The following is a 17,928-nucleotide window of genomic DNA, read 5'->3' as shown; positions in this document are numbered from 1 at the left end:
CCCACCTTGATGATGCCCTGGCAGGTGGCGAGTGGCAGCCCCACCAGACTGGTGCCATTGATGGACATGATCTGATCACCGATGCTCAGCTTCCCCGAGCGGGCGGCCGGGCCTCCATTCATCATGTTGGCCAGGATCACGGTGGGCAGGATGGAGCCCCAACCCGACTCCACCACCACCACGCCCAGGATTTCACCCTTGTGCTTCTCCAGCTGCAGCTGCAAGGGAGTCAGCAGAGTAAGAGGGGCCTGCCTAAGACGGGGCTGGGGTAGGCCTCTGCCCAGCACCCACAGAAGGACCAGCCCCACCCGGGCCCTCCGAACCAAGGCCACAAATCCTGGCCCACCAACCATCCCCCTGGCCTCTCCCAGCTCCAGCTCCCAAGCCCTCTCAGGGCCCACCCCACCATCCTGTGAACCCAGAGCACAGACCACCCCCAGCCCCAAGCTTGGCTCCAGTGTCCAGGCTCCCCTCACCTTCCCAGACCCACAGAGGCCAGAGGCACATTCTCAGAATCCAGATGCAAAGCCTGCCAGGCCTCCAAATGCATCTAGAAAAGTCCTTCATTTTCTCTCCGCCTCTCGGATCACTCTCAGAGAGCTGCCTGTCAAGCACTCATTCACTCAGCAGCAAGCCAGGATTATTCACCCATTTACAAGCAGGCAGGGTACAGGCCACCCCGGGATTCCCCGCTCTGTCTCAGGAGAACTTTCTAGAGAGCCCTGAGCAAGCCCATGGGAGCCTGCCAAGGCCCCACTACAGGAGGCTTCCTAGCCCACTCCCACATGCCTTCCAGAAACAACACCAGGGGCTGAGCCCCTGGCTAAGAGCAGCAGTAAAGGGCACAAGTTCAGAGTCATTAAGACGGACTGTCGGCAGCTCCTCTGCTCTAACAGCACCACACTCTTCACACACAAGTACTCGTTGCAAAAGCGGGAGCCAGAGGGACACTGCCCGCACACCAGGAAGGCTCACCCTGGCCCCCTGCCCAAGAGCCCCTTCCCGTCCCCAGTCACTCACCTCCTTGCAGTTCTCCGAGTTGGAGAAGTGGATGAGGTCGTCGTTGTACATCTCCTGGGTGTTAATGATGTCACTGTACTCCTTCTGGCTCAGGTCCTCGGGGTTGATGCCGTTGGCCCGCAGGAACTCCTGGTAGGCCACACTGAAGGCCTGGCCGATGGACTGGGCGATGAGCTGTGCCTGCAGAAGAGGGGAGGGGATGGAAGAGGGTCGGCCACTGGAGACAGGCAGGCACACAGGCCTGGATGGGGTTGGGAGGGGGGCCCTGGCTGGGCTCCAAGGAGCTGCAGAGAAATGTGGCCCAGGTGTCCATGGGGGGAGCCCTTCTGCTGCCGGGCACCCTGCCTGCCCCTACCCGAGCTGCCCTAAACCTCAGACATCCTAAGACAAAGCCTATGTCCAATAAAGTCTGAGGAGATTATGAATTATTTGCTAATGACCATAATTCTGTTGCTTTCCCTGGTGACTATGTCGTATTTTCTTTCCACTCGTCTTATTCCAAATGCAGCCTAGAGGTGCGTCCTGTCGGGGAGCATCACAGAGGTTGTCAGTCATCCACCCAGTATTTATTTCTCCACAGCAGCAGGACCCAGTCCATCAGGGGCAGGAGTGGGGGCAGGATGTGTGCCAGTCACTCTCATGGGGGTGTGGATGTGCCAAAGTGAGGCCAATGAGAAGTCTGGGCCCTTGCGGACCGGGCATAGGGCAAGGCACAGAGCACTTGCTTCTTTCTACTTCTCCTTTTCTAATATATATATACATAAATACATATATATATATGTGTGTGTGTGTATATATATATATATTTTGGCCATGTCACACAGCATGTGGGATCTTAATTCCCTGCTCAGGGATCGAACCCATGCCCCTTGCAGTGGAAGCGTGTAGTCTTAACCACTGAACCACCAGGGAAGTCCCCACGCTTCTTTCTACATTGATGGGACCATTTCTATGGACTGGGTTGGACCCCTAACCCTGCTCAGTAGCAGCACTGCACGGGCTAACACGCCACCTGCTGGTGTGCAGATGAAGGGCTTTGAGAGGCGAGGGTAAAGACCCAAAGAGCTGGGTAGCCAGGGGAGAGCAGTGCGACCCTCGGCAAAAACCTCAGGTCAACATGACCCAAAACACGTGGAACTGAGGGTCTGGCCCAAGTCCCATTCTTGCTCTATATGCTGCACGATTCTCAGGCTGCAAACAAATAAGCCTTTGTGAAAACCTGGGCTGGGCCAGGTAACAGAGCCAGAGCTTGGAGCCATCTGATGCTAGACTGCATGGCCTTCCCACATTGGGCCCCGAACGGTCTGCAGGAGGGAAGCCCACGTCCACTCAACAGGACCCAGCCCTGCTCACCCTTGGAGCAGCATCCTGGCAGTTTGGCCGCTCTGCTCAGAGGGAGGACAGAGTATGCTCAGTCTCAGGTGTGGAGCCCTGCGGCCATCAGGTGGCGCCACTGGCCCGGACACGTGCAGAGCCTCAGGCCAAGCAGAGGATCCTGGCCTCCAGGAGGAGGCTGGTCTGTGGGTGGAGGGTGAGGGCGCCCTGGAGGCCCAGACGTGCCCTGATCCGCTGAGGTCTCAGGTTTGCTGACACTGACCACCCCCAGGCCTCTGACTGGGGTCCCCTGACTAGGAAGGGGTTGAGCATCACTTAGTGCTCTCCTCTCTCACTGCCCTGAGCCTGCCCTTTGAGCTTTACCTGGACGGCACCCCACCACCTGGGGAGCTTCTGGGAAATGAGGTGGTACACGCCCGGGCTCCATGCGGCTCACTCCGGGAACCTCAGCATCTTCCCACCAGCTGCTGGCTGCAGTCTCCCATCCCCTGTCTGCCCTCGTCCTGGCAGCCCTCCCCCTGAGTCCCAAGGGCCCTCCCTTGTCCCGTTCCCCAGGTCACAGCCAGGGCCATGAGCCCAGAAGGTAGGCAGGTGTCATGGGCCTCCCTGGGGGGCAATGGAGGCTGACACTCAAAGGGGCCTCCTGCAGGTGGTGAAGGTGGAGGGAGGCTGCCCTGCCCCCAGCACTCTCACCTCTGCAGCTCATCTGTGCTGGTTTCCACTTAACAGAGGGGAAACAGAGGCTCTGAGGGGGCTGCCAGAGTCCTAGCAACCATGTTCCATTTCCCCCTTCTGCTTGCACGGGACCCTTGGATACTTCACTCACCCTGGCAGCCCACCTGGTGGGGCCATCATCAGGGCCCGATTCTCCAGGGGGCTGCTCTATCCTCTCATGCCCCTCCCAGTCCATCTTTCCCACACACATTCAAGAGCCACTTGGAGCCCCACACACTTTTGCCCTTGCTCTCAGCCTCCTCTCTCAGTGAGAAACCAAGACCACAGCAGCACTAGGACATGGCAGGCAGCTCGGACACTTCCTGCTCCCGGCACAGGCAGGCTGTTCACCCGACTCACCTGTGTCCTGCCTCACCCCCATCAACCATGGCCTTTCTCCAGGACCCATCACAACCCCTCATGCTGAGTCTCTGAGATGCCTCAAGCCATGAGCTACACAAACATGTCCATGCAGGAGTCCACAGACATCTGTGTAAGGTGAAAGGAACATGAGTGTGCACTAGTGCATCTGTATGTAAACTTCCTCTCCTATCAACATCATTGCTTCAAAGCACTCGCACTTGACTTCAACTTCTTAGCAGAAACGTCACTGCCCCGACCCACCCTGCTCAAATCTGAAAACACCAGGACCCTACTCCACTGCTCCAGGTCCTAGACACCCTCAAGTACCTTGGTGACTGAGAATGCCCCTTCCAAGTGTCCACGGAGGGGAGAGAATTTATTAAAATTGTACCCTGCCAACAGCCACAAGAACAGCTCAGCACTGCCTCCGGGGTGGTCCTGAGTCAGATCTGCTCGGGGCGCCCCAGAGACCACTCTCACCTCCTGCCCTACTGATCCCTTCCCCCGTCCCTTTCTCCCTCTTCTAGGCTCAGAAAGATGCTCTCATCCCACCCAACACAGGAGTCAGCAGGGTCATGGTCTGTAGTGAGTCTGTAGTATTTTAAACATCAGAATTAGAGCTGACCCCTGAACAAAATAAGGGTTACAGGCACTGACCCTCTGAACAGTCTAAAAAAATCCATGTCTAACTTCTAGTCAGCTCTCTGTACCCAACCAGTCAATCCTACAGGAAATCAACCCTTAATATTCATTGGAAGGACTGAAGCTGAAGCTCCAATACTTTGGCCACCTGAGGTAAAGAGCCGACTCATTGGGAAAGACCCTGATGCTGGTAAAGATTGAAGGCAGGAGGAGAAGGGGATGACAGAGAATGCAATGGCTGGATGGCATCACCGACTCAGTAAACATGAATTTGAGCAAACTCCACAAGATAGTGGAGGACAGGGAAGCCTGGTGTGCTGCAATCCACGGGGTCACAAAGAGTCAGACATGACTGAGCAACTGAACAACAATTTATAATCAGCCCTCTATACCCACAATTTCCCTGTGTCCATAGTTTGGGATCTGAGGATTCAAGCAAAATGGCCCGTGCAGCGCTGCAGCATCTACAGCTACACAGGTCTACGGGTAAGTGAGACCTCATGTTCAAGCCCATGTTGTGCAAGGGTCCCACTGGATTTTCCAGCTTCTTATGGCCTGAAACAGCCGTGAGCAAAAGCAGAGATGCCTTCCCGTTAGTAACCCTCTCCGCGCAGGGGTGTGATCCTCAACAGAAAAGTGAGTTGGGGCTACTGTATTTGGGAAGAACAAGATTTTGCTAAAGGACCTAGTCAGAAAGCTCCTCAGCCTATTTAACTAGGGTTCTGCTTACAAACTCCTCAAAAACTCATTTCATGAAGCAAAACAGAGCTGTGTCCATGGTCTCTGCAAATTCCAAGAGTGTTACAAAAATCACTGCTTTTGCTGGGAGTGTCGTGATGGTGCACAGGATCCCCACCAGATACAAGGTTTCCTGGGACACTTCGGAGCCTTTAGGGCCCAAGCCGCTGGGAGGGAACATCACACCTGCACGTTTACTCACGTCCTCAGACTCAAACACGTGGCAGATCATCTTATACTGCTTCTTCCCCTCCTGGGCCCCAGGGGTGGTCTCGATACAGTCCTGGGAGGCGGAGCGCGGCATACGGCGTCTGGCCATGAGCACCACAATGTTCCCGATGTCCGCGATGTAGGAGATGGTGCGCAGGGCATGGTCCATCATGGTCTCCTGCCGGGAGAAGGAGAGAGGGCTTGCATTATGGGGAACAAGCCCTAGAAACACCTGAGATCAGGGGTTCCATCATGGTCTCCTGCCAAGAGAAGGAAGGAGGGCCCAGGTTACAGGGATCAAGCCCTAGAAACACCTGAGTTAGGGGTTCTCAGCCTCAACACTCCTGACATTTGGGGCTGGACCATCCTATATTTTCGGGTATCCTGAGCCTTGTCGGGTGTTCAGCAACATCCCTGACCACCCCACTAGACACCAGTGGCATTCCTGACATTTGGGGCTGGACCGTCCTGTATTGTGGGGTGTCCTGGGCACTGTAGGACAACCAGAAACATCCCTGCCCCCCCCACCAGACACCAGTGGCATCTCCTCATCCCAAGCTGTGATAACCACCCAGATTTCCAGCTGTAGCCACTGGGCCCTAAGGGAGAGAGTCTCCTTAGTGGAGAACCACTGACCCCATGGACAGAGCACTTTAGGGTGGTGATTCTTTACAGTCAAGGTGATCTGCCTTCACCTTAGCCTCACAGCTTCCAAAATGATGCTCATGGGCGCAAGATGTGGGTGGGGGTCCTGTTCAGGGGAAGAGCAGCAGCTGAGGCCTGTCCCCACCCAACCAGAGGCTGTCTCTGTCTGTCTGTTGAAGGGTCCCTTCCTTGAGAGGCAGGTGCCCGGCCTAGACTTCCTGCTGAGCTGAGGAGGAAGGCTTCAGAGCCAGTGTTGTCCAGGGACAGTCCCTCCCATGGAGCTGAGCAGCCCAGGCCAGGCGGGGACCCTGAGGCAGCCCGCCTGATGCTGCTGGACAGGTCTCTGCAGCCCTTCAACTCTCCTCAGGGCCCTGGAGGGTCCATCGCTCTTGATGGCCTTTGCCGCCTGACAGGAATCTCCACGTCCCAGCAAGACTGCACACAGAAGCCCTGAGAATCTAACCAGCTGGTCTTTTATGCCTTTGTCCTCTTTCCATAAAAGAAAACAGGGTCCTTCTGTAGCCTCCATGGCCTCTGACTTCCTCATAGAAGCCACTTTGCATTCCTGCCTCCCTAGCGCCACTATGATTTCTGGTCAAGGCTCTAGGGGGTAGGTTAAAACTATAGGAGCCCCCTTCCAGGAAGGGACGCTGCAAGGGGACAGGTGGGTGTGGTTCTCTGCATATCTCGATTTCTGGCCACTTTCAGAAACATCTGAATCAACCCCCAGGTGTCAGAAATGTGCTCCCCCGCTACAACTCCGAGTGCATGTCAACAGCCACCAGAGGGTCCTGCCCGGTCCCTGGGACAGGAGTGTGACCACAGGTGTCCCAGTCAGCCCTCTGCAGAGTGTGTGGGCAGAGAACAGTATGGGGTGAGCTGAGCTGGAGGACAGAAGTGGCAAAGCCCCATGCCCTTTGGACAGAGCCCTTCCCCACGGGAGGAGAAGACGCCGACGGGAGGAGGAGGCCCATGGTGGCTGTGATGTGGCCAGAACACTAGAAGAGAACTCGAGGACTGACATGGAGAAAATGGGGCCTCAGGAAGAGCACAATGGGACAAACATCCAACAAAGACAGACACTCAAAACCACCGCATGGGCCTGCCCCTTACTCAGGAGGTAGGCCTGGACAACAGGGGTCTGGGCAGTGGCTGCCCAGAGCATGGCCACGATGCTGTGGCCACCAGGATGGAGAGCCCACGTGGATTAAGGCCTGACCTTGAGCGAGCAGGCAAAGGAAATGGCGACTTCTGGCCAGTCCACTCTCGGGAGCTGACGCCCCATCCCAGAGCCCCGATCAGACACCAAAGACCCAGCAGGAGGGAAGAGAGGAGGGCTGAAAGGGAGTTCTGAGCCTCCCCGTCTGTCCTCCATAGGGCCCTGCACCAAGCTCTCCTCTGAGAGTCAATGGGGCTCCTAGATGCTTGGAAACGTGTCCAGCCCTCAAGTTCTCAGGGATGGGCTCCGTTCCCAGTCCCAGGGGCTCCAGTCCCCCACAGGAGCATCAGGGAGAGGAGGCGGTGCAAAGATGGGCTGATGCAGCAGAACTGACACCATCTGCAGAAAGGCCGGCCCACAGGCGGCCCTCGGCTCATCTGGAAACCTGGACTTCAGGAGGGTACCCCACTCAACGTGGTAAGAGAGGTTCACCACGCCTGAGGCATCTGGTCCACTGAGCTCCAGCCTGAACCCCACTGCTATCCGGAGTCTGAGACTTTGGTGGGTGGCAGGCAGGACAGATGGCCATGTGACCAGCCCCCACAGAGGACCCTAGGAGCTGACGCTCTCTAGCTTCCTGACAACCCACACTTGACTCGTGCGGTCAGAGCTTGTGGCCAGAAAGTTCAGCTCATCCTGAGTGACCCCACTGAGAAGGACTCAGGATTTCCCCAGGCTCAGCCCCAGGCATCCTCTTCTTTGGTGACTCTGCTGTGTGCCCTGGTGCTCAGTGAATCTCAGGCTTGAGTGCAACCATATGCTGAATCCTGGGAGGCCTCTTATCATCTTATGGACCCTGTGGTGGTCTTGAGGACCCTGACAGGTGGGTGGATGAGGGATGGGGCCAGAAGGAGGAGCTAGCCCAGACCATTTGCCCACAAAACATCAGGAAACAAAGTCCAAAGCGGTGAAGTGTCCTACACCTGACCCACTCAGGTAGCTCCCTGTTGTTGTTTAGTTGCTAAGTCATGTCTGACTCTTTGCAACCCCATGGACTGCAGCATGCCAGGCTCCTCTGTCCTTCACCATCTCCCAGAGTTTGCTCAAACTCATGTCCATCGAGTCAGTGATGCTATCTAAACATCTCATCCTCTGTTGTCCCCTTCTCCTCCTGCCCTCAATCTTTCTCAGCATCAGGGGCTTTTCCAATGAGTCGGCTCTTCACACCAGGTGACCAAAGGATTGGAGCTTCAGCTTCAGTCCTTCCAATGAATATTCAGGGTTGATTACCTTTAGTATTGACTGGTTTGATCTCCTTGCAGTCCAACGGACTCTCAAGAGTCTTCTCCAGCACCACGATAAGACACTTGCTCCTTGGAAGGAAAGCTATGACAAATCTAGCTGCTGCTAAGTCTCTACAGTTGTCTGACTCTTTGCGACCCCATGGACTGTAGCCTGCCAGGCCCCTCGGTCCATGGGTTTCTCCAGGCAAGAACACTGGAGTGGGTTACCATGTCCTCCTTCAAGGGATCTTTCTGACCCAGAAATCGAACCCGAGTCTCTTATGTCTTCTGCATTGGCAGGCAGATTCTTTACTACTAGGGCCACCTGGGAAGCCCATGACAAACCTAGACAGTGTATTAAAAACCAGAGATCACTTTGTTGATAGAGGTCCATCTAGTCAAAGGTATGATTTTTCCAGTAGTCACGTACAGATGTGAGAGTTGGACACTAAAGAAGACTGAATGCCAAAGAATTGATGCTTTCAAATTGAGTTCCCACCAGGTGGAAGGCCCCATGGGGGAACTTGGACTCAAAGGTCAGAGGGACAAGGCCCAGTTCTGGCTACCCGGGGACAGACCCATGAGGAGGAAGGGCCTCTACGATCGATCGGCAAGGGAAGGCCATGGTAGGAGCCACATCACGGTGTCGCTCCTGCTCCAAGACACACATGCTGCTGCCATTTCTGTCCCCAGACATCCATCAGGTTGTCCCACCCACTGGGCCTTGAGAAGTTAAACCAGCTCATCCACTGTGTAAGAGCCATCCTATGCCCCTCTTAGCTTCCCAGCAAGGACATGGTCCACACTAGGAGACAGCAAGGGAGGCAGCACACTGAGGGTGTCGGGAGCTGTGATCCACACTGTGGACTGAGGCTGTGTGCGGAATCGGGAGCCAGTGAGCAGGACTCTATGGAGCTGGTCTCCAATACGAAGCACATGTATAAACTCCTGGCTTTTAAAAACAGTACTGTCCAGCTCAGTTCATTTCCAGGGCCCAGGATCAATAGCCCCTCAGCATCAACAGGCACAGCCAGCACCCAGGTCTCATTTCTGTATGTCACTCCCCAGGGACATGAACCAAGGTTCCTTGGAGAGCAGCTGGTTCTAGGCCTGAAGTGGGAGCGCAAGGAGGCCTAAGAACATCTCAGTGTCTCAGGAATGCCATCTGAGACCGAGGGCAGGGCTCCAGGATGGCGCAGGCAAGCACCCAAGAGAACAACAACGGTAGGGTTATGTGAGGTGAAAGTGTTAGACACTGAGTCATGTCCAACACTTTGCCAACCCCATGGACTATAGCCCGCCAGGCTCCTCTGTCCATGGGATTATCCAGACAAGAATACGGGAGAGAGTTGCCATTTCCTTCTCCATGGGATCTTCCCAACCCAGGGATAGAAGGTGGGTCTCCCACACTGCAGGCAGATTCTTTATCATCAGAGGCAGCAGGGAAGCCCATGGGGGAGGATGGTTATAACACAAGTTTAAGAAAAGTTCAGAAGTCCACAGTGAGAAGGAAGAAAAGAAAAGGTGGGGGGAAAGGAAGCTCTTATACACAGAGCACATTAGATAGCAAAATTCAGAACAGAGTGAGAAAATCACTAGTTTGCGTTTCCGACATTGTAACCAAGTCCTACAAGGTCGTCCCTGGATCTGACACCACTGGCCACAGGGAGCTGGGGAACTGGCTGCTCACACACCTGGTGTCACCACCCAGACCACTTGCCAAGGGCAAGAAGCAGGGGGCCGTCACCCCGGCATCTGGCCAGCCTCTCCCGCTCATCCCCAGAGTGAGCCGGGCCCTCCACGTCTGTCCACAGCTGCCACTCTCCCTCCCTTCCTCCCTTAGGCTCTGCAAAGCTCATCCACCCGTGGCCCAGCTCCCCCAGCTCCCAGCCCCCTCCATCTGGCTTTCCTGTTCCCACAATAGCAGGCTCATGCAAAGACCCAGGCACAGGAAGACTAGCAGAATTGAGTCAGACACAAGCTGGGCACATGGTTCACAGGCAGGAGATCTCAGGACCCTCTCCACTGGAGCACCGCCACCCTGGGGACCAAGGGTGGCCCGGGTCTCCGCCCTCCAGCTCCATCTCCCAGCCTGGTGCACAGAGGCCTCGAGAGGGCTGTTGGGAACCCCGAGGGTGAGCACGGGACTCCTGCTCCCCTACCCCCGGCTCCCCTTCATCATGTCTCTATTTCATGCCCGCTGCTGCTACACCTGATCACCAGCCTCACCCGCCCAGCCCGAGGCTGCTGCCCACCCCGCAGAGCTCACTCTATATTCCATGGCAGGGGCCAGGGGATTGTCCCAAGGACATGGTCTCAGCCCCGCAGAGGGGGTCTGCAGCTCGACCTGGCTCTCCTGGGAGTTCCTGAGCACGATTTTAAAGCCCCCCGTCTCCCCAGGCTCACCTGTGTGTCCGCATTTAACACCTTGATCCTCTGGGTGGAGATGAAGAGATCCACTTCCGTCAGCGTCTGGGCATCTCCCTCAGAATTCTAAGAAAGGATGGTGGAGACTGTTACAAACCTTAGAAAAAAAACTAACTCAGACAAAGGCCTGACAATCTCATGCAGGACCCCGAGCGCCCCTAGAGGGAGAAGCTCGTCGGCAGAAGCAGCCATGGGAGTCTAAACACGGGCTTCCGAGCCCATCTCTGCTAAGTGAGCTCTTGGGGCGGTTTGCACAGGACGGCAGGGGGACTGCTTCCAGGAGGCTGAACAGGAGGGGGCCAGATGCCAGGGGGGCTTGTGCCGCAGCATCCAGAGCGCAGCCCCCCACTCCAGGAGAAGCGAGCCTGCCTGCCCAACCTCTGGAACACAGCAAAAACACCAAGTCTGGTAGTAGAGCTACATTTCTTGGATTCGGGATTACAAGTATCACCAGGAAAGGCGGGGGGACGGATTTTTCACACTGGTGGAAATGCATATCTGTATTTTCTTCTGGTTTAAAGGCACAGTCGTGTCAATGACTGTGTCAACTCCCCCGCCTTTCCCCCGCCATCTTCCAAAAACCCTAAGGGGGCAAGATCTCTACTAGAACGGGCGCTGCCCTCACAGGACACTGGAGAAGCCACCCCACAAATGCCCGTCCTCTCCTGGGTATGCCCACTGTATGGCCGCTAGTGATGTGTAAAGGAATGTTCTGGAAGCTGAGTGCATGCTCAGGGGCTGGCCCGAACCAAGACAGCCGGTCACAGGGGATTCTTAATTACTCCTGTGCATGGCGATTACACTGGCAAGCCCCTGGGGTGGGGACTCTCTGCTGGGGACCCTGCTTCCTCACGGGGACCTTCCCATTGTTGTTGGCCTGGCCAGCTGCAGGCAGACCAGTGAAGGGGCCCTTGGCAATGACACTGAGCATCTTCCTGGCCAAGAGAAAGAACAATCCTTCGTAGAGGTCATCGCTGGCCTTGGCTGGCTGCTGAGATCTGCTGTGCCTATGCCCAACCCCTCTGGGTTCTCTGGACCCAAAGAGAAGGCTGGGGTCCACACTGACCATCCTACTCCAGCTGCCCGGGATGGGCGTGCATCTTCTCAGGGAAAGCACATCCCCCTGCAGGTCTTCAAGGCCAGGCCTTCTCTGCTGTGCCTGGGGGGCACCCAGCACAAAGGCAGCTGGAGCAGAGGGGTGTGTGTGAGGTCCTGCCTTTCCTGCAACTGAAGGAACCCAAAGAGGGGCCATTGGGCAGACAGCAGGCATCATGGGGCCGGAGGGACAATGTCTCACTGCAGCAGGAGGGAGCCCCTGGCAGGGTCCTTGGCCATGTCACCAGAATGTGGTGTCCAGGTAGGTACAGGGGACTGACTCTCCTGATGCCCAAGCAGAGCCAGTGCCCAGCCAGCCCCTTGGACACTGAGCATGGGACACTTCCTGAAGTGGGAGGATGGTTAGAAAACACCCAGCATTTACTAACCAACCAGACTGCTGAACAAAGAACTGAAGGTCGACCTGAGATTTTTAAAAGCCTGCCCACGCTCCAGAAATTTTCTCCATAGAGAAAGGGTCCCCTGGGCAGACAGCACTTCTCTTCATCCCGATTCAGTAAATTAAACTTAATGAGTCTTTAAATATCAGGGCGATTTAATTAACTCTGTACAGGGGGCCTAGGCACTGAACGCATCACACGGTCATATCAGAGCCACATTTTACAATGTCTACACAAACCAGCCACATCACACATGGCAGTGACCATGCTCTAGCTCATGGAGACTCAAAAAAGGAAATGAAAAAGGACAACAATTAAACGCTTCTGTGAGTGGGTGGTTTTTCACTCAAAAGTCTAGCACTGACCTACCAAGAGAAGAGAAAATGGGTTTGACACATCATTTCTGCTCCTAGGGCCCTCCCTGCCCCCTCCCAGCGCACAGGACAAGCCATAGACACACCCGCAAACCCCACATCCTACACACCGCTTTCTTCTTGATTTTGGCAGCCTTTTGCATCCTCTGAGCAGCATGAAAGAGAAAGAAAAACAGGTGGGCACAAAGTGAGCTGGGTTGCTCTGTCCCCTCCTGACCAGCACAGGGGGCTCATGTCTGGAGCCCCTTTCCCTCAGCTGAAGAGCATGACCAGGATAGGGGGTTGGGCTGCAGGGGTACAGACGTCCACAGACCCCCCGACTGCTCAGAGCGGCACGTCCTCAGAGCACCCCTCCTCTCTCCTGACCCTGTTATCTTTGTTGACGAGGTCCTGCCCTCCTGCCTCAGAGCCTGGCCACACCCACACTTCAAACCCACACCCACACTTCACACTTCAAACAGCCACCCGGAGCTGCAGGTACATCAGAGCTTTTCTTGAGGTCATAAATTTAAATAAAACATATGATTTTGTTTGTTTGTTCACCTTTCTGCAAGGACTCTGGCACTATAGATACAGACTGTCAAAAAGGAACTAGAGGCTCCACACACACGTGACTTGAACACTTTGGCACAATCACATTTTACAAATTGCATGTCCAGGGGGCCCAGTGGCAGGTCCTCATTAAGGAGCCTCTGCGCCCCCAGCCCCCATCTCCCTCGACCCTGCCAGGCACCTCAGATGCTCCCGCTCTTGCATCCAGGGCTGGCGGGCGGGTCACAGCTGGATAGAAAGCCATGTCTCCCACCCCCTCCAGTGCTCCCTGTAGGGAACCCAGCTGTTCTGGGCCTCCCATACCTTGACCCGGCTGACAGCCTCCTGTGCCTGCATCATTCTGATGTTTTTGGATGGGTTCCGCTCAAAGCAGCTGCGTGGAACCCAGGTAGTTGGCTGCAAAGATGATCCCGTCGATGAGGTCTTCTGGCTCACAGGGCCCTGGAACTGAGTGGGGACAGCTGTCAACTTCTGAGAGCACGCAGGGGCAAGGCAGCAGGGCCAGAGGCCTTTGGGGGGAGGGCATGGGAGTCCTGCCCCCATCACCCCACAGCACACAGAGCAAGTAACTGCACCCCAGTCAGGAAACCCTGCACGCCCCAGGAGGACAACGCTGGGCCAGGCAGCTGTACCTCAGATACTCAGGTCTCCAAGGGGATAGTGGTGTGCTACAATCCCAGGGCGCCCTTTCCCAAACATCTCCTGATCAGCCCTGAGCCCTGGGACTCCAGACAGCCCACGAGGTTTCAGTGATGGGAATGCCCACCAGGCTCCAGTTGTGTGCCCTGGGGCTCCTGCAGGCCTGCAGCCCCTCACAAGCTGGTCTGGCTCCTCCTGCTCCACACGCCCCAGTCCAGGCTGGGTGACGTAGTCTCTGTTCCACCGGCTGCCTCAAGACCAAAGCTATCAATAGCAAGATCTTGAATATGCCATCTCTGAGCTGTTTAATGTGGGAACCGGTGGCCTCACTTGGCTTTTGAGAACTTGAACATGTTGGCTAGTGTGACAGAAGAACTGAATTTTAAAATCTATATGCAATCCTAATTAACTGACATGTCAACAGCCACAGGAAGATGTGGCCTGCATCCTGGACAGACCACTCCTAGAGGGGTTCCAGCTTCTGCTGGTGTCTCCACCCCAGATACCCGGGGTCTGTGGACTGAGTGGGGGGGGTCACTGAGCAGGTTGACACCCGAGACAAAGGCGCCACTTCACTGACCCAACCTCAGGCCGACATTGGACTCAGGGCAGGTCTCCACACTTACTCTGCAACGTTTGCTCTCTTTAAACCTCAGGAGAAGAGCCTGCATGTGTGTCTGGGATGCCTGGAGGAAAGCTGTAAGCTTCACTCTCACTCCAACAAACCAGCTCCATGGGCTTGAGATCAAAGCTCCAAAACTGGTCACAGTGAGTGCCCACTGGCCTGAGGACCCATATCTAGGCTCACCCAGCAGACACACACACTGGGAAACCACGGATGACAAAGAGACGACTGTCTCTTCACACCAGAGCAGCAGCTCCTGCAATAAGGCTGATTCTACGATGCACTTCAGAACAAGGTGAGGGTTCTGAAGTCTAAGAGGAACCTAATGTTAATAGGGGGTTTTCTGGGTGGCGCTAGAGGTAAAGAACCTCCCTGCCAATGCAGGAGGTGCCAGAGATGTGGGTTCGATCCCTGGGTCGGGAAGATCCCCTAGAGGAGGGCATGGCAACCCATTCCAATATTCTTGCCCGGAGCATCCCATGGACAGAAGAGCCTGGTGGGCTACAGTCCATGGGTCACAAAGAGTTGGACATGACTGAAGCAACTTAGTATGCACACATGCAATGTTATTAGGTCCTGACTCAGGAATGCCCCAGGTCAGTTTCCGTCCTGATGGCATAGAACTGGGGGCCCTGGCATCATCACACCAGGGACCCCCTTTCTCCCACTGACCCTGACATCCTCCCCTCAACAGCCCTCAGAGGATGCGCGTGGGGCCCCCATGGCTTCCTCCAGGAAGCTCTGATTGCCTGTGTGGAAGCCTCAACCAGATCCTCTGAGAGCGGCTCCACAACCAGGGTTCAAATCAGGCTGCTTATTCCATCTCAGGTGCCCTGGGCTCTGCTCTGAAGTTGAACAACCTTGTCCCAGCTGGGCAGGGCTGGGGGTTCCAGGGGAGGGGTGATGGGAGGGGGAGGGGTGGTGGAGGGGTGTGATGGCAGAGGGATGGGGAGATGGGGGAGGGGTGATGGGAGAGGGAGGGGTGATGGGAGGGGAAGGCACTGGGAGAGGACCCCTCCTTGTCCATCCATCAGGCACCATGGTCCTTGCTCTGCAGATGAACAATCTTCTTCCAGCTAGGCAGGGCTGGGGGCTCCAGGGGAGGGGTAATGGGAGGGGGAAGGCACTGGGGGGTGGGGAGGACTCTTCCCTGTCCATCTATCAGCCACCTGGTCCACACACAGGCACATCAGGCCTGTCATGACCCAGGCAGAGGCAGAAGTCATTTCCAACGGAGGGAACAGGGCATCCAGCTCAGGCATTAATAGTAGCCTCCACCCCGACCCTCAGTGCTCCTGACTGGGGCACTTCCGTTTTTACCACCTCATGCCTCCTGTGCCCCAGTGAGCATGTCCCCAGGTCCATCTTATCGGTGAGTGAAGTGAAAGTCACTCAGTTGTATCTGACTCTTTGTGACCCCATGGACTATACAGTCCATGGAATTCTCTAGGCAAGAATACTGGAGTGTGTAGCCTTTCCCTTCTCTGGGGGATCTTCCCAACCCAGAGATCGAACCCAGGTCTCTTACATTGCAAGCGGATTCTTTACCAACTGAGCTATCAGGGAAACCCTTGCTGAGCAGTAGATGGCGTCACTCTGTTCTCAGGGAAAAGTCCAGGTGGTCCCAGGAGCCCTGGGGTCATGCTTGCCCAACACCCCCAGACAGTGCTCAGGGTCTGGTCCTCAGCAAGTATGGGGTAGGTGGGGGGATCATGTGATACTCCGTGCCCCCCATCCCTGGGGATGGAGATAAAGCTGAAGTCTCTGTCTTTAATGCTCCACTTGCCAGTTCCCCAGGGTGGTCAGCTCCCGGACCTTTTCTGTCTCACTCCACACCCCAGAGTAGCCTTACTAAAGGCTGGCCCCATCTGAGTGCCCACCAGATCTGGGGCCCATCAGGGGGCACAGACTTCTGATGTGAAGTCACCCGATTCTAGGCTGCGGGGCCCACCACCCCCACCCATGGACCACCTGCTCCCCGGGAAAAGGCCAGTGAAGGACTGGGGGCTTTGTTACAAGGCCAGCAGACAGTCCCTCTCCATGAGGGGTGGGGGGGGTCATGTCACTCCTGCCTTGCTCTTTCTTCAAATAGGAAACAGTACACACACATACCTCCCACATCAGCCCGCCATTCAAACACCCACCGAGCCCCACACGCATTAGGAAGCACCAAGGAGTGGCCAGTAGGGAGAGGGCGGGTATTTCAGCTTCACAGACACAGCTCTCAACTCCAATCACCAAACGCAGGAGCAAGGATTAACCAGCTTCATTCTAAGGCTGAAGCAGCTGGCCCTGCGTGTTTGAGTATAAACTGTCCTTATTTTGTTCAACTCCTGAACAAACACACAGCTGAGCCCACTAGAGGGAGACAGAACAACACAGGATCAGACAGAATCTGTGTCCCCAGAAGGAATTTCTCCTACTAACTCCCTTTGCATGATGCACACGTACACGCATGTATCAGAATGCTGCTGCTCAGCCTGGATATGAGAACAGGTGCCTGTGTGCTCCCTGCTGGAGGGAGCCTTCGTGTGAAACACCCGCTGGGGAATCAGAGGCCCCAGTGGCTTCTCTGAACAGGGAAGGGGTGGGAGGTGCCCAGAGCCATGTCTTGGAGCCCCCGGCCATGCTACCTTGGAGGGATTATCCTAAAGGGAGGGGGTGGACAAGGCTTCCAGGGGCATGGCCCCAAGTCATCTCATTCAGCTCTGCCTGCTGCCCCCGGAGGTCGTAGAGGGGGTGGCTGGGGAGGCCAGAGCACAGCCTCAGATGGGAAAGAGGGTGTAAGTACAAAAAGCTGCCAAGTGCAGCCCCCAGCCCAACACACTAGATCCCCTGCTCCATCAAGCCCCCATCAAACCTGTGAAGCAGACTTCAGTGTTCTAGTTTTACAAAGAAGGACAGTCTACATGGAGTCAAATATTTTGCCCAAGATCACTGTCACTGATCCAGGCACAAAGCATTTCTAAGCCCCTCTCCTCAACAAGCCACAGAGGGAGAGGAGAGAGCTCCTCAGGTTGAGGCAAGAGCAGGTGCAAAGGCCCTGAGGTGGCACAGAGATGTGCAGATTGCTGGAGCAAGGGGTGGGCCAATGGTTAGGACAAGTGAGGTTGTAGAGCAAGTACCAGCCAGATATGAGAACTCTGGGGCCACACTCAGGACTGTCACTACAGGGTATCCGTCAGGAAACCTTTGCAGAGTAACTAAGGCAGCAGACAGGCAAACAGCAGAGGGGAAGGAGGGAAAAGAGCTGGGAGGTTACTGCAGGAGTCCTAGCAAGTAAGTGATGATAATGATGGTGATGATTATAGTGATGATGGTGGTGCTGGTAGAATGAAGATGATGATGGTGGTGGTGGGATAGGACAAATGGACAGCAACAGACTGATTCACCCAGGAGGTTCAATCAGCAAGACCTGGAAGGGGCCTGGAGGAGGAAGGCTGGCAAGCCGGCTATAGACAAGGCTGGATGGATGGAGCTGCTATTACTCCACTGAGGAGAGAGCTCTGGGAGAGGGTAGCGGGGCTTCTGAGGAAATTTAGTGGCAGGAGCCCAGAGGCCCCCAAAAGAAACTCAGGAGTCCTGGAGAAGTGCATGTAAAGTGCTGGGGAAGTGCCAAGTAAAGCTGCAGGCATTCTCTGTCCAGAAGCCCTTCTCTATCTAAAGTAACACACACTTGATCACCAGGACACACCCACAAGGCTGC

At 55.6% G+C, this 17,928-nt stretch overlaps 1 protein-coding gene across 1 annotated transcript in view; it reads right to left on the bottom strand.

The window, feature by feature from the left end:
* APBA2 (amyloid beta precursor protein binding family A member 2) overlaps positions 1-17,928 on the bottom strand; it is a 60,142-nt gene that overhangs the window by 6,361 nt on the left and 35,853 nt on the right. The window contains 6 exon segments of the mRNA XM_070358457.1: positions 6-218; positions 1,021-1,200; positions 5,015-5,200; positions 10,516-10,602; positions 13,262-13,325; positions 13,327-13,405. Coding sequence (XP_070214558.1) covers positions 6-218; positions 1,021-1,200; positions 5,015-5,200; positions 10,516-10,602; positions 13,262-13,325; positions 13,327-13,405 — 809 coding nt within the window.

Source organism: Bos mutus, chromosome 21 (assembly GCF_027580195.1).
Source record: "Bos mutus isolate GX-2022 chromosome 21, NWIPB_WYAK_1.1, whole genome shotgun sequence".
NCBI classification, from domain to species: domain Eukaryota; kingdom Metazoa; phylum Chordata; class Mammalia; order Artiodactyla; family Bovidae; genus Bos; species Bos mutus.
This window is presented reverse-complemented; position numbering and strand designations above follow the sequence as displayed.